The sequence below is a fragment of the Clupea harengus genome, chromosome 15 (assembly GCF_900700415.2).
Source record: "Clupea harengus chromosome 15, Ch_v2.0.2, whole genome shotgun sequence".
NCBI lineage: Eukaryota > Metazoa > Chordata > Actinopteri > Clupeiformes > Clupeidae > Clupea > Clupea harengus.
In genome coordinates this window covers 9,050,858-9,066,277 of record NC_045166.1, presented here as the reverse complement: position 1 = coordinate 9,066,277, position 15,420 = coordinate 9,050,858, and the positions used below count along the sequence as shown (strand labels likewise).

At 44.4% G+C, this 15,420-nt stretch overlaps 1 protein-coding gene across 1 annotated transcript; it reads right to left on the bottom strand.

Moving 5' to 3' along the window:
• Positions 1–4,987: 4,987 nt before the first annotated feature.
• On the bottom strand, positions 4,988–14,361 carry LOC105892971 (calmodulin-1). The gene is made up of 6 exons (XM_012819308.3): positions 14,177–14,361; positions 11,013–11,043; positions 10,641–10,784; positions 6,715–6,821; positions 6,277–6,412; positions 4,988–5,047 (listed from the first exon to the last, which is right to left on the bottom strand). The coding sequence occupies exons 1-6, from the start codon at positions 14,177–14,179 to the stop codon at positions 5,019–5,021; spliced, it is 450 nt and encodes a 149-aa protein (XP_012674762.1). The 5' UTR covers positions 14,180–14,361; the 3' UTR covers positions 4,988–5,018.
• Positions 14,362–15,420: the final 1,059 nt, after the last annotated feature.

The following is a 15,420-nucleotide window of genomic DNA, read 5'->3' as shown; positions in this document are numbered from 1 at the left end:
CCCCCCCCCCTCAGAAACGGTGCCCCCCTCCCTCCCCACCCGCCACAACCACGCCCAAGGGTACAGAATTGGAAGACGACTGGGTGTCAAACACGACCACTTTCTCTGCAGTAGTCTTGTGCTGAGCACAGCAGAGAGTGGCTGAAAAAGGAATCTGATGTCACGTCCTTCCCTCGTAGCAGCTGTCCCGTCACTATCCTGGAATTTCAAAGATGAACTCACAGCTGCAGTCAGCTCCGTGCACTGATCTACAGTCACTGCATGAATGAACTGTGTCACCTTGTCATGGGGTGGTGCAGTTTGGAGGACTTGGAGTTTGGAGTTTTGGAACTTTGGTGCCCAGTGCGGCTGTGGCAATCCATCGTGCCTGTGGTGGCGGTATTTACAGTGGGCTCAGGATTGCCTGTTTCTCATGCGATAGTCAAGTCAGATTAATGTCTCACAGCTACATTCTTTTTCAACACACAGCTGACAAGAGTTAAGAATGTGTGTGTGTGTGTGTGTGTGTGTGTGTGGACGGGGGAGCAGGGGAAGGTAGAGATGCCACACACACAACAGGAAGTGGCACAGGAGTGACACAAGTGTGAGAGTAATAAGCAAAACAAAGATAAAACACATAAAAATCTCATTCACACGTCTGATTTAGTTGATCTAGTTGACTTTAGTCAGAAGATCTTGGGTGTGTGCATGCGTCTGGATGTCTGTGTGTGTGTTTGTACGTGTGTGTGTAAAAGAGACACACATACAGAGACAGCACAGGCTTGGCACTCTGCGGTTGCAGCCATAGATATATATAAAGGCTAGATGTCTCGTCCAACGGAGTCGAACGTCCGCACATGGCGGCCATCTTGCCCCGGTCAGTTCGCTCACCCATAACATTGTGTTGGTATTGGTATGTACTTTTTAAATAACCATAACTTGCTCAATTTTCAACGGATTTACAAATGGTTTGGTTTCTTACAAACGTTATTCACGTGGTTATAATTCGGGATGCTTTTTGGATATTTTTAAGAAAATAACATAATTATTCATAAGTATGCAGTGTCATAACTACATCTCTGACGTTTATAACAAACCAACCCGTTTAAAAATCGGTTGAAAATTGAGCAAGTTATGGTTATTTAAAAAGTACATACCAATACCAACACAATGTTATGGGTGAGCGAACTGACCGGGGCAAGATGGCCGCCATGTGCGGACGTTCGACTCCGTTGGCCGGCAACGCAGACAAGACATCTAGTCTTTATATATATCTATGGTTGCAGCACCCAGCCCTACCCCCTCTAACAGACACCCCTGAGCTGTCCTCTGGTCGCCGGGCTTGAGATGGCAGCAAGTGCCTCTGATGGATGGTGCTGCCCGCCGGCGTAATGGACGGACTTCTGAGCCTGCGGGGGAGGTATCTCTATCAGCGTGTGTGTGTGTGTGTGTGGGGGGGTGTGTTGTGTGAAGGGTTGGGGGGTCTGTCCGGTGGCCACATGCGCCGGAGCACTCTGGGGGCGACGTGCTGACGTGCTGACTGCTCCTCTCCACCAGTCCACCGGGACTGATGATGTGACACAGAGCCCAGTGTGGGCGCCTTTGTCTTTGTTTTGTTTGATGAGAGGGGGTGTCGCCTCTGAAGCAGGGACAAGAAACTGGAGTGAAGAGTAAGGGCGAGGGAGGGAGAGAGAGAGAGAGGGAGAGAGAGAAAGAGAGAGAGAGGGAGAGAGAGAGGGAGAGAGAGAAAGAGAGAGAGAGGGAGAGAGAGAGAGGGAGAGGGAGGGAGAGAGAAAGAGAGAGAGAGAGAGAGGTATAAGCACAAGACACATCCTCTATTCATTGTGTTTGCTGCTTCTGCTAGTGCACTAGGCCTGGCACTCCTGTCGTTATCTCACACTGCCCTCTCCCTCCCCGGCTACTGTGCTGGTGTCCCCTCTGCTGCATGCTGGCTCTCTGGCTCACTTCAGCTCCATGGTGGAGGTGGTGACTGTGTCTGTGACTGTGACTATGTCTGTGTCTCTTGATGCATCTCCCCTCATCATTCCTCCAGTCCCCCAATGCCAGAGATTCCTCAACCCCAGAGACGACCTGTACGGCGTCGGGTGTGGCCCTTGGGTTGGTGGGAGTGGGGCTCTCGGGTTACTCCTCCCGATACGGCGCAGGGGGGAGGGCCGTGGGCTGTTTATTAAAGACAGCTGTCAGCTCCTCAACCCGCCGAAATCTATCGTCCTCGCTGACATCAGGCGCCGTATGTGGCCAAGGACGATGTTAATACACAGCACAGATGGGCCGGGCGAGCTCTGTCCCACTGTTCACACGCGGTGCCGTAAGCCTAGTGTGTAATGTGTGATGGTGTGACACACTTTTCTCAGCCATGATGTAATTCTCTGCATTTCTCTGCAACCAAATGACTTGTGATCTACTGATAGGCCAGATAGTTCTCCCAGTCCAGTGAGAATCAGTGGTGTGAGAGTCAGCCTGACATGTTGATGGGAAGTCTTGCCAAAGGTTGTGTCCAGGGTGTAATAATTGTGTATATTCTGAGTATGTTTGTGTGTGTGTGTGTGTGTGTGTGTGTGTGTGTGTGTGTCACTGCAGTTAGGATATGTGATATGTCTCTGCACTCCCTCAGTGCGGCACCTGGTTGGGGAGGTGGTGTGTGTGTGTGTGTGTGTGTGTGTGTTTGTGTGTGTGGGGGGGTATAGGGGGTGGGGGAAGTGAACCCCTCTCCCATTACTTGCCAAGTTGGTCTCTACTTCATTTACATGTGAAATATTGATGTGCTTAATTTAACCCCAGGGCAAGCTCAGATGTCACTCAGTGTGTGAATGAGTTGAGAGGGTGCTGATTGGCTGATTGAAACTGACCTCTTATTGGTCAGTTTTGGGTGTCATACCCATGCCGTTAACCGCCAACTGCATGTATCTCCATTTGGAGACCCAGAAGCAAAACTTCCTGTAAGAATTTAATATACGTGATAGCTATCAGGAAATTGCTGTGTCCTTAAATAATAACCTATATTATTCTTATGCTCTACGCCTACGCCTGTGTTATAATATTAAGACCACTGAGGCTGTGGATCTATTCACTTTGTGGACACATTTTCATGCAGAGCAGAGAGTAGCATGACTCTCCTGACAGCTAGGAACCTCTGAATGATGGCTTTTATGAGGGAAGAGCTTCCAGTATACTGTGCGGCTTAACCCTAGCCCATTTATTTTTAATGCCTCTGACCCAAAAGACTGTAAAAGGCCTATGATGAGATTTCCTTGATTGCTTTGAAAAGACATTAAGTTAATGTATCATTGTTAATGGGAAGACACTGGAGCTGGTGCTTCGGGTGCTGTGTTTCAGTCGTATTTTCAGTTGTTAGTTTTAAGGAACCTGTTCTTTAAAAGGCCATTTGGTAGACTACAAAGTTTTTAAGCTATGTCACACTGCAGGTTTTGGTTGTCGACCATACTCGCCTTGTTTCAGTCGTAATTTCAGTTGTTAGTTTTAAGGAACCTGTTCTTTAAAAGGCCATTTGGTAGACTACAAAGCTTTTAAGCTATGTCACCCCTTCTTGCTGAAGACCATGGGTAAATTCTGAAATGGAGAATAAGTCACAGCTAACTACTAGCTACACTACAGTAAGAAATGTGACTTGCAGTGTGGGACCTCAGTGTCTCAGTAACAGGTTACTAATTTTATTGTAAATCAATCAGGAATCTTTCAGATGCGTCTGGTGTGGCTTATGTAATTTGATGACTCAGTTCCTGAAATACCACTCATGTTCAAATATATATGACCTTTAGCATAAGACCTACAGAAATCTGGCCACGTCATGTTAAAGGCTCTTTGAGAATAACCACACAACAACACTTTTTCTTTTTTTTTTTTAAAGTTCATGGTCTTTTTTATTTGAAAATAAAATAAAACAAAAATGAAAATAAAACAAAGACTAGCATGTACAACTTGGAATGATTGTAAACTGTAACTCAGAATGAAGAGTGGAGGACACCTCTTATGCTGAACTCACCCAGAGAACCAGCTGCAGATACAGTAAACAGGATCACTGTCCCTCACCCGGACACCCGTCCAACTGCCCTACCTCCCTCACACCCCCGTCCAGCCTTCCACCCCAGCCCTCTGCTCCAGTGACATGGTACAGAGGAGAGGGAAGTGATGACAACACCCTTACCCTCGTCCGTCCACACCCTACTGATCTCCCTTAGCTCCCCCACCACCACCACCACCAACACCACTACGGCCCAAAGCAAGAGGCACAAAAACATGGCCGTCCGAAAGGAACACAACGAAAGTAAGGAGACAGGGAGACGGGGAAAACAACAGATTGAAAATGTTAGGAGCAGGAGCAAAAAAGATAAGAAAAAAAAGAGTAAACTAAACTAAAAATAAAACATGCCAAACATTTTAAATGTTTATTTTTTTGTTTCATTTTTGATTTTTTTTTTGTTACTTTTTTATAATTTTTTTTTCAATCCCACCATACAATAAAAGTCCCGTTCCACTGTCCACCGTGAAAATTAAGAGCTTTCTTTTCATAATTTTTTTTTTTCACTTTAGGGTTCCTCTCAATATACAAAAAACTGTACCAAACCAACGATACAACAATTCAGTGGAATCAGCACGCTCTGATTGGCTGGAGCCCGGGCTCCATGCTCAAGCTGCATGCATGTAGAACAGAAAACAGAGAGAAGAATTATGGCCAGCCCAAACTTCACCAAGAGCAAATGGAACTTAAGGAGTTCACCAGATGCTGTTTCTCTTCAGTTTCGAAGGTAGATACATAGTTTTTTTCTCGTTTATTATTACTGATGCTAAACTGATTTCTTTGGGGACAGGATCACTAACCACTTCATGCAGATGTTTTTTACGTATTTTTTCTGTGTGGACAGAAGGATATTTTTATTTCAACATTCAATTATTTTCTATACAGAAACATTATGAATAAATGAACATTTTTTTTCCAAGAGGTAAGTAAAACATTTGATTTTTTTTCTTCTAAGAGGGCAGGAAGGGATGGACAAGCTTCACTTTGCGGTCATCATCTGTACAAATTCTTTTGAGAGAGACAGAGAGAAAGAGAGGAGCAGAGAAGAGAGAGAAATTAATTACGTAATTGTACATAACATTACCAGCTGTGCAACCGCCTCCTACATTGTTAAACGCTTTTATTATTTGTAAACAATTTAAAACAAAAGTGTAAAATTCATATATAACTCAGTGTTTGCTTTTCAAGAGGGCTTTCATTCAGACTTAAATCAAAGCCCCATGAGGACGCAGAGCACCTTAAGAAAACTCATGGTGTTAAAGAACAGTGTTTCTCAACTCAGTGTTTCTCAACTGGTGGGTTGCAGAATCATTTTGAATGGGTCGCGTATAGGTTTCCTTCAGAATTGTATTATGAACAGTAGCCTAATTTTGAAATGGTTCTCATTCCTCAAGAGAGCTCTCGGACAGAAACGTAGGAAGTTCTGCGAGAGCGGCAGATACATAGCATGCTGTATAAGAGTCTGAAGTGTCAGCTGGACTAGTGCAGTAACGTGAGCAGGAAGAGCTTTGACTTACTAGCTGTCTACAGGGATGCCACTGGTGGGCTAGTTGAAGCTTTGTGTTACAATTCATAATTCTGTTAAAAATGTTAAGCTAATTACTGTAGTTGTTGCTGGGTAAAGTAATTTCTTGTAATGTGACTGATGCCATGTTATATGCAGTTTTGTGTGTGGAAAGAAATCAACATGTACGGCTGAATAACATGCTAATTTGATGAAGAACAAGATGTTTAAATCATTAAGTTGGGCAAAAAGTGAAGCAAACTCAACAGTATAGGCAGGCTAATGTGCTACGAATGCAGGGATAAAAGTAGACCTGTTGCTTATGTTAAAATTTTTATATTTCATTTATGGTTTAAATTCTATAAAATTTGGGTCGCAACTTAATGACCATGGGAAATTGTGGGTCCCAAAGCCAGACCAGTGGAGAATCACTGCTATAGACTAAATATTTCACAATGCTGTGAGGAGGGAGAAAAAAAACAAGTCCATCCCAAGCCAGACAAAGAGAGAGTTTGACATCAGCAGAACTAGCTGAGGCAGCATCCGTCCATCTACTCCACAAGGGTCTCACACTTGAGCTTCACGCCCTAGAGCCTGCTGTTTGTATTCCCAACCCCCCCCCCCCCCCCCCCCCTGCCTCAAGTGCTGTGGGGGTCAAAGGTCATAGCCATGTGTGTTGTAATGTCAGTGGAAGGGCAGCTAGGGATGGCGTGCGTTGGCGTTCGTTCCTTACCTTCGTAGTTCACCTGGCCGTCGCCGTCGATGTCGGCTTCTCTGATCATCTCGTCCACCTCCTCGTCCGTCAACTTCTCGCCCAGGTTGGTCATGACGTGGCGGAGCTCGGCTGCGCTGATGTAGCCGTTGCCGTCCTGGAGTCAGAAGAGAGTCATTTAGACATGATGATCCGAGTTGATCCGACAAAGACGATTTAGTTCTAATGACTGAGTGAGTCTTTATGCTGATGATTTATTACTCAATAAGAACTGAATGAAATAAGTCAATCAAAACTGATTATTCTGATCATAACTGGTCTCAAGAACCCAGTGTTGAGTCATAATGAGTCATAATGGCGGATGATTCATTCATTCTTTACTTATTCAGAACGGGATCAAATGTTTCAAATGTCATCAAAACCGGTATTGATCAACCTGGAGGAAGGGGGAGGCCTTACCTTGTCAAATACCCGGAAGGCCTCACGGATCTCCTCCTCGCTGTCTGTGTCTTTCATTTTTCTCGCCATCATGGTGAGGAACTCGGGGAAATCAATTGTTCCATTCCCTGAGAGAAGAAAGAATGAGAGAATGGAAAGTGAGCCAAATTAAAACGAAAGACTCTCAATCTAGACAGTGGAGGCACAGACAAACGAGAGATTTTCTCTTGTTAAAACAATCTCGCCCATAAAAACACAACTGATGGCAGTGTTCCCGGTAAACGGTGTGAGTACAGCAGCTCTATTTGTCCACGGCACTCCTCCTCTCCTCTACCACAGGGAAAGCCCCATGCACTTGGCGGACGATCCATGATCCATTATGCAAACTCACCGTAAATCACAGAATGGGTTTGCCGGTAAGGGCGGGGTGGGGGGACACTTAGCCACCCGCTTTCCCCTGCCTTCAAAGTGATGGCAAAATAATTCAGTCACGCAAACAGGGAGGGGCTTGGAGCGAGGGATTCACTGGGGGGAGGGAGGGAGGGGGGATCAATAACCATGTGACCGTAGGTCCAGATTATCAAGGGATCACAATCTCCCGGGCAGGCCTGCTGAATGACACGGGATAGGCTCAAGGCAGAGAATGGATACTGAGCACGACCACTGTAACCAGAAGGGGAGGGGCGGGACGGGGGCTAAGGGGTGGAGGTGGTGGGGGAGATCGGTTACGCTAGCAGAGCCGACAAAAACTGCTGAGAGATTGAGAGAGCAAAGGGCAGCTTTAGAGCTCTGCTTCGGGTGGAAGGCCACTAGGCTAGGATTATCCCCTCCATAAACAATGCTGAGTTCTGACTGTGGCGTGGGGGCTAAGGAGATCACGGAGGGGTGGAGGAGGGGGAAGGGGCGCAAATGGAGATCTGTCAGCAGGAGGCTGTGATCTCACACCCTATAGGTGAAAGAAGAGGAGAAAGCCACGCAAAATAAAGGTCTTGTTAGGGTTAACTCATCTACATCTACATAATCTGTCTATACACCTGTACATATTCATAGATATAAACATCTAGTTTTGATTCATATATAGCTGATATATATGTTCTTATCAGTAGGGAGGTAGACTGACCAAAAAGAAAGGGTTCATATTGTACTGTAAAGCCTGGCAACGGAAGTCTTCCCCAGGGCGGCACACTGTTGTCAAGCAAATGATTAAATAATCCTGAGTCATTTCCAGGCCATTTCCACTGTCAGCGCTCTAAATCAGCTCTTCTCCGTAGCACAGCGGCTGCCTTCAAACGCATGTGTGTGGGTACTGGATGTGCAGAGTGGATTATGTAATCACTTTTATTTTCCATTACTAGGTTTATTGCCGTCTGGCCTAGACTGCGTCAGTGGGAGAGATAAAGCAGAACCATGGGGATTTTTTTTTTTTATCGTGTGGTCAAGTTGAGATGGCATTGATTTTGGAGTGGGGTGTTCGATATGGAGCAATTTCGTACCCAAAAAACGTCCCCACAAAAAAACAAAAAAAAACAAGCCAGACCTAACTTGGTCTCTCTGAGTGATTCAGTCTTTCAGTTCCCTCCACTGACAGACCAGAGCCTTCATATCTTAGTGTGAGCCTTGAGCTCATTGCCACCACGTCACTCACTCTTGACAGCTATGTCAGAGACTAGTAAATCCCCAATGTCAACATTTTTGCCTCAATGTCTCAAATCTGGAAATGTCAAAAGTGTCCAGTTTTGAGTGAGTTTTTGAGGAACAGGCCATTATTTAGCGACTGCAAACTTTAGGAAGGTTGAAGAATCTGACTTCGGTTGCTGGCAATTGTACTAGCTATTAGGGCTGCTCGATTATGGAAAAAATCATAATCACGATTATTTTGGTCAATATTGAAATCACGATTATTCAAACGATTAATTTTGAGTTTGAAAACATGATGCATTTATTTACTGAAAAACTTTGAAATGTTCCCTTAAAAATTGTATTTGTTGTGTAGGCTACACACTATATGCGTTGGAATGCGTTGATCCATCAAGGTTGACGGATCCCCATTCAAAGTGAATGATAAGTGGCTCAGACACCTCGCAAACAGAGGTTCTGCTAGAAAAAAAATGTTGCCGGTCAAAGTGAAGAAAACTGACGGCAGGCTATGTAGCTTAAAGAATGACATAATCAGGTCGTATAGAATGCAACATGTATATTTGCCTAAGTTTACAATGGAAAAAAAAACTTGCACGTCTGATGCGGGTCAATAAGTGGCGTTTAATCGCAACCTGCTGTGGCGTTAAATTGAGCGCCGCAACATGGTTATTGCTCTGACTATGTTCAATGAGAGCAGAGATTCTAACATTATTCGACCCTCTTGTGAATCCATTGCGTCGTCCTGCCTTTTCGCAGTGCGAACAGAACATTTTATCGTTACCATCAATTACCTCGCACCTTAGCCAAGGGAACTTGTCACTCCATTCCGATCTAAACGCCCGACACTTCAGCCTTTTCTCTGGTGGAGCTGTCCGAACATCTATGGCTTCAGGTATTACAGGTTCATCCTCATCAGACGGTTCACCCTCATCAGTTGCGTTTGGCCTCTGAAAAAAGCTTTTAAGGCTAGTCTGCTTGGCCAGGTTTGATCCTTCTCACTCAGTTCGCTCCTTGTTTATAACCGACGGTTTGCGCTTTATTTAAAGTGCAGCATATGCGTGTTGTTTAATAACTTTTAAACGGCAGAATAGCCTGTTCCTTTAAAACATAATAAGGGCAGTGCATGTTTGCTGTATAAGCCTAATAATAGGGTTATTCTCAAATTCCGATTGTGTTTGGGGGACGGGATAAGCAATTCTAATCGGACAATTTGACCGGTGAGATCTAATATTTTCGGACATTCCCCGGCAATTACGGGACAATGGAAACGCTGCTTACAAATTCTCTCAGACATATTTTTGAGTTACAATAATGGGGTTTTTACATTGTACAGTGTCTATTTCTCGGTAACTTTATAAAAATATAAGCAAAAAAAAGTCAAACAAACAACGCTTAGGTACAAATACGACCATCTTTTTGTTTTGCTTCGCGCTCTTGAGACGTGACCATAAACGTGATCGAATTGGCTAGAGCCTGTGCTGTCGTATTTGCATGAACGTCTGTGCAATTGGCTGTCAACAGTCAATGCTGCTGATTGGCGTCTCACTGGCATGTCCCGCCTCCTGCCAGTGGCATATACTTCCTGATGCCACATGCCAGTTCAATATTTAACACCCTCTCGCCGCGTTGAATGCTTTTGGGGAAGGACTGAATTGCGCAAATAAATTGTTTCAACTCGATTATATGAGTTTGGAGATCGTTAGACCCAAAAATCGAAATCGCGATCAAAATTCGATTAATTGCACAGCCCTACTAGCTATGCTCTCAGACCAGCTCGGACACATTCTCACGTCTCCCCCTGTCAATACAACAGACAGATAGGAGACAATAAAAGATTTGAACACCTGAGGGATTTGGCTAACAGTCACTCTGCCCTCAGCAAAGAGGAGGTCATTATCAGTCGTCAGTAATAACCCAAATTGACTGACTCTGAGGATTCACATTATTAATGTATATGGGACATGTCTTTTTCTACAGCTAATCTGTATTGATGATACTTTCATTTCCATATATACATTTAGTCTGCGGTTTTATCTGAAGCTAGTTAAATGTACATTCTCTTCAGTAAGTGTGTTCCCTGCATATTTAACCCATCATCTTGCTGTGGCTGGCACCTCACTCCATCAGTCACCCTACCAGTTGTGTTTTTATAAACCAGTAACTGAAACTAACCATGAAATCCAACTCCCCATCCAACCCCTGTCAACAATGTCGTGTGGCCCTGACCACTTTCAATACTGCCAGTTGGTTTAACAACACCAACTTCTGTCTGCACGACTGGCCTCCACCAATCATGAGTGTGAACTCACCGTCAGCGTCGACCTCGTTGATCATGTCCTGCAGCTCGGCCTCTGTAGGGTTCTGGCCCAGTGACCTCATGACTGTGCCAAGCTCTTTGGTTGTGATGGTGCCATCGCCGTCCTTGTCGAATAAGGAGAAAGCCTCCTTGAACTCTGCGTTGTGGGGAGAGAGCGGAGAAGAACATTAGTTCAATATTTCTACCAATCACCAGTGAAAGTTACTCTGAGCTGACCATGAACGTGTGATAGTAGCCATGGTCAGTCAGAGTAGTAGGAGGAGTAGTCATAGCTGTAATCGTAGCAGTAGTAACAAATACCAAACAAAATGGCAAATTCCTGGTTATATCACATTAGAAATTAACATAAAACTGTTTTCCTCACCTGCAATTTGCTCCTCTGTTAGTTGGTCAGCCTAAAAGGGACAAAGGTAAAGCAGTTAGCTCCTTGAAAATGTCAAAGCCAAAAGTCTGCTGGTGACACATCATTTGAGTGAGTGTGTACAGCGCTACATTCTAGTTAATCAGTTTACTAGGCAAACAAAGACGCCCAACCCATAGTAATTTACGACGATGTGATAAGGCTTCTCAAGAGAAAGAGCTTGTCAATAGATACCTCGAAATATGTACTACACAGAGAAAGGTCTCATATCCAGTCTCAATGATGTGGGATTTCAGAACTGCCAAATGTCAAACCAGAGTGCTTCTGTACTTCTACCAAGGCCTTTACTTGTCTAACACCCTAGATTAACACTGCTGACATCATCAGTGAAAATGTGTCAGTGACAGCTCAGCAACATTTTTCACCCAAGAGCATAACTGACAGCAAAGAAAATGCCGTTTCATACAAAAAAGCCATCTGACCAATGGCGTGGCTGTCTAATGAGAGGAAAGGCGGGGAGAAGTGCGTCCAATTTCACAGCAGAGTCCCACGAGTCAGGAAGAGTCTAATGGCTGTTGGGAGAGAGTGGAGCAAATGACCTAATGGGTGTAGTAACAGCCTCTCTCCCTCCATAATGATTTCCCTCAGCACTCAGGAAGGGAGTGGCTCAAATTCTGTGATGGTTCAGGGACCCATTGGCGCTACCAGGCGACGCCCGTTCTGGTTGGCCTTGTTTTTTTAATGGACTGCCCAACACTGCCCATGTCGTGGGCATCATCCACCCTGGTCTTACACGCTACTACCCAGGTGCAGTACAGTGCCAGGCCCAACCCGCCCGCCCGCTCTGTCTCCTGGCCAGCTTTGCCCAGAACGGCGTCACTGAGGCATGGGAAGCTTCGGTGGGGCGTGGGAGTGCCCTTCCTGCTCGACGGAACAGCACGGCTGACTTCACTCTGCGCGCCCACGCACATCGCCAAGGCAAGCCCCGCTGCTGCCTTTCCCTGCCCCAGATAAGGGGAGGTAGATAGGAGGAGAAAGGGGTGGGTGGAGGAGGCAGGGGTGGCGAGAGGGTGAGGGTGGGGGCTGGAGGCTGGGAGGTGGAACTGTGCCAGTGCAAAGGGGGCAGCTGCTCAGAAAACCCTTCTGGCATAGTGCCCCCCTCCCCCCTCACCCCACAGCCATGGGTAACCGGGTCAGTTCTCACTGTACCAGGAGGGGGGCAGTGCTAGGGGTCGTGTGGAAGAAAGGGCTCAGTGGCGTGTGCTTGAAGAGGGCAAGCAGCGCAGCTACTGAAGACCTAACACACCCTTAGGGGTTTAGCTTAGAGGACAGTGGCAGAGACACAAATATGCAAAACAAAAACTTGTTTGGAGGACATTCTAGGAGATGGGAGAGGACAACAAACAACCTCACCTCAAGAGTTTATACAACGTGAGGTCTTTTATAAAAATGTGTTTAAAACCCTGTCAAGTTTAAGCATGAGTCCAAATCTAGGGTGTCCTATGATGTCCTGCCATGAGCATAAACATGACAGTGGGAATGGATAGCTGTTTGCGTTACCCAGGACAAAGGTAAGAGCCAAGTAAGTAAATAAATAATGCAAGCAGAGTCAGGTGTCGCCAGAGCTACTAAACACAGCAAATGCAACATCACAACAGGTAGGGGACAGGGGCTCACCGAGGGCTTTGTGGTGTAACATTACCTGTATCACAACTATCTGTTTTGAGTCTACTGTCAATACAGTCAGTCAAAACAGAGAGTGTTAGTGTCAGTACCAAAACTAATACTGGATCGCATATGGTTGCATCATGCCAGCAATATCAATCAGAAACGTGGTCAAGGCAATCTTTTTTTTCGTATTCTTTTTAAAAATATATATTTTTTACATCACACTATAAATTACCACACCTTTTTATTTTAGGGATTTGTTTTTGTCCACATGAAAAATAGTTCAGTAGGTTTCGGAACATCCCCAACCCTTATAGACCAAGTCCTGTCATTTTGAGTCTGCAGTATTTGGGAAATCTGATAGCATGGGTAGTAATGCAAGGATCACACATTTAGTTATGTTACCATGTAAACCACATCGCTACGGCGTTCATTTAAGGACAAATAATACCCCGCATGAAGAAAATAACCTGCAATAAGCTGATGTCAATACTATTAACTGGTGCAATTGAGACATCAGCATTTAGTTTGCATACATTGAAAACATGCAAAAGACAACCAAATGAACATGTAGCGCGAGTGTATCCATCGTTTTATCAGCGATGAGAGTCCTTCATGCGCAATAAGCTCTAGCTCTTTTACCATCACATATAGTCGATAAAGACCTCGCTTTCAAGCTCCTATCCATTTTACAAAACATACTAATGTTCGTGTTTTCGGTTATTCAATGATGCATTTATCGAACTGCGCTGTGAGGTTTTACCAAAAGCGCCATAGCATATGGACGTAACACTGGTCATAGCATATAAACGTAACACTACAGATCTGGCCATCGTTTAATTATAAGTACTCAGACCACGTGAATGATTTCGCACAAAACAAGTATTTTTCCTTGGATCAGGTGAGTAGGCCTTGTTTAAGCATTCGTCAACGAATGAATGGAAGCGGTATCCCCTGTTTCCAACCCATGTTAAACAGCCTACCCTGCTACAGGGCTGGCTACCACTGCCCCGCTTCCCCTCCCCCTCTCCCGTGTTTTCAGATCCATCATTTTAATTCACTTAGGGAATATTGCCTCGTCTGTTTCTCCCAGAAGCCACCAAAACCTTGTGTGAATTAGGCTTCTTCAATTTTCTCCTATTGCAACACCGTAACCCGATATTATCTAACGGAAGCCAAATAGCTTGTAAGAATTGCGCAGTTGTCGCGGATTCCCGCTCCATTTTGACTGCTGCATCGCTGTAAAGAGTGAGCCTCCAAAATTAGATTGCCTAATGTGTGTGGCTATATTCACTTGTATTCTCCGCAGAAAATAAAATTGTTTTACAGTGCATGCACATCCGCATTCCCCAAACATCATTAAATCACAAAATTGTCTCCGGAAAAAAAAACCCGTCTTCATTCAGTACAATGTAACAGTACATTTAGAGACAGCTACTCTCTTAATCTGAAAACATGGCTATAATCAAAATGAGAAAAACTGTAAACAGCATACATACCATGTTTTACGGAATCAAGTTGAGATAATGCACGAACACTAGACTATGCGAGGAGCGTCCCCGGGATACAGGTCCTCTAGTTAAATTGTAGGTGTGTAGGCTTTGGCTGTACGCGTTTTCGATGGAGAGCAGCTAGAGATGTGTATTCCTCCGCCGAACAGGCCTAGCTATCTCACTTCCTAGCTGCCTCTCTGCAGAAATGGATCTTGCCTCCTCCTACTCAACTAATAAAGCTGGGCAGTGATAGGCCTACGTCAGCTGATGAAATTGGCCATCTCTGCCATGAGTCTTTGCAGCAAGTGCTGTCATCTCATAAAAGCGCAGATATTCTGCAATTTTCAAACGAGCTCGATAGACAAATCGATATGGCCTACTCCACTTTCTTTCTTGTCCATTTGTACAGTAATGTAATATGGCGTTTCAGTATTCCCCACATAAAACTTTAAATAATAAAATATAATTAAAATGTCCACCACATTATTGTGTCCACACAGTGTCCACACAGTATTCCCAGTGATATGATATATACGAAAAAGGTCAGTCTTCTTCAAGGATATTTATCTGTAAAGTTTTAGCTTCAGGCTTTGATGCATATTTCTCTCATATGGGTATATGACAATAAACCCTATATAATTCTGTGATGAAACCTAAAGTAAGTCTGGCCAAACATAAAGATTATTCAAGAAATAGTGCTGTGTGCTACTTTCAGAGCAAAAGTATTGCTACGCCTTCAGGATGATTCTGTAGTAAAGTGGAATGGCTATATCAGGCTATAAACTACAGCAACCTAATTTCACCCTCTGCAATAATTATTTAAATTTGTTTTACATACAAGTAATTAAGGTAGGCCATAGTGTAACAAAATTTTAAAATATATTTGAAATGGGATGTTGTAAGTATATCATGACATCCCTAAATATTTTGCAATAATAACAGGATTAAGCCTGTAGGTCAATCTTTTTGAAGTGGGGGTTAAACTATATCTCGCCTTATTGGCCTTAATCTATCTCCAATGTTTTAGGCTCTTTTGGTATGGGCTACTGATCAATTTGACCAGACTTTATAAGAATACGGATGCGTTATCAATTCTGTGAAATCCTCAAGTGATCTTTCACAGCCCACATATAGGGAACTAGTTTGCGTTGCGGAAGGATACCCCAGGATTAAAAAGCACTTTCCTGGTCGACGCTAGAGAATTTGCAAGGCGGATTTGTGACGAAGCATCCGATTGGTTATTGCGGACC

Coding starts and splice junctions, on each gene's coding strand:
- LOC105892971 (XM_012819308.3), bottom strand. Junction 10,785..11,012: donor AACAGAGGAGCAAATTGCAG/GTGAGGAAAACA, acceptor CCCACAACGCAG/AGTTCAAGGAGGCTTTCTCC. Junction 5,048..6,276: donor CGGCCAGGTGAACTACGAAG/GTAAGGAACGAA, acceptor CTCTCTCAAAAG/AATTTGTACAGATGATGACC.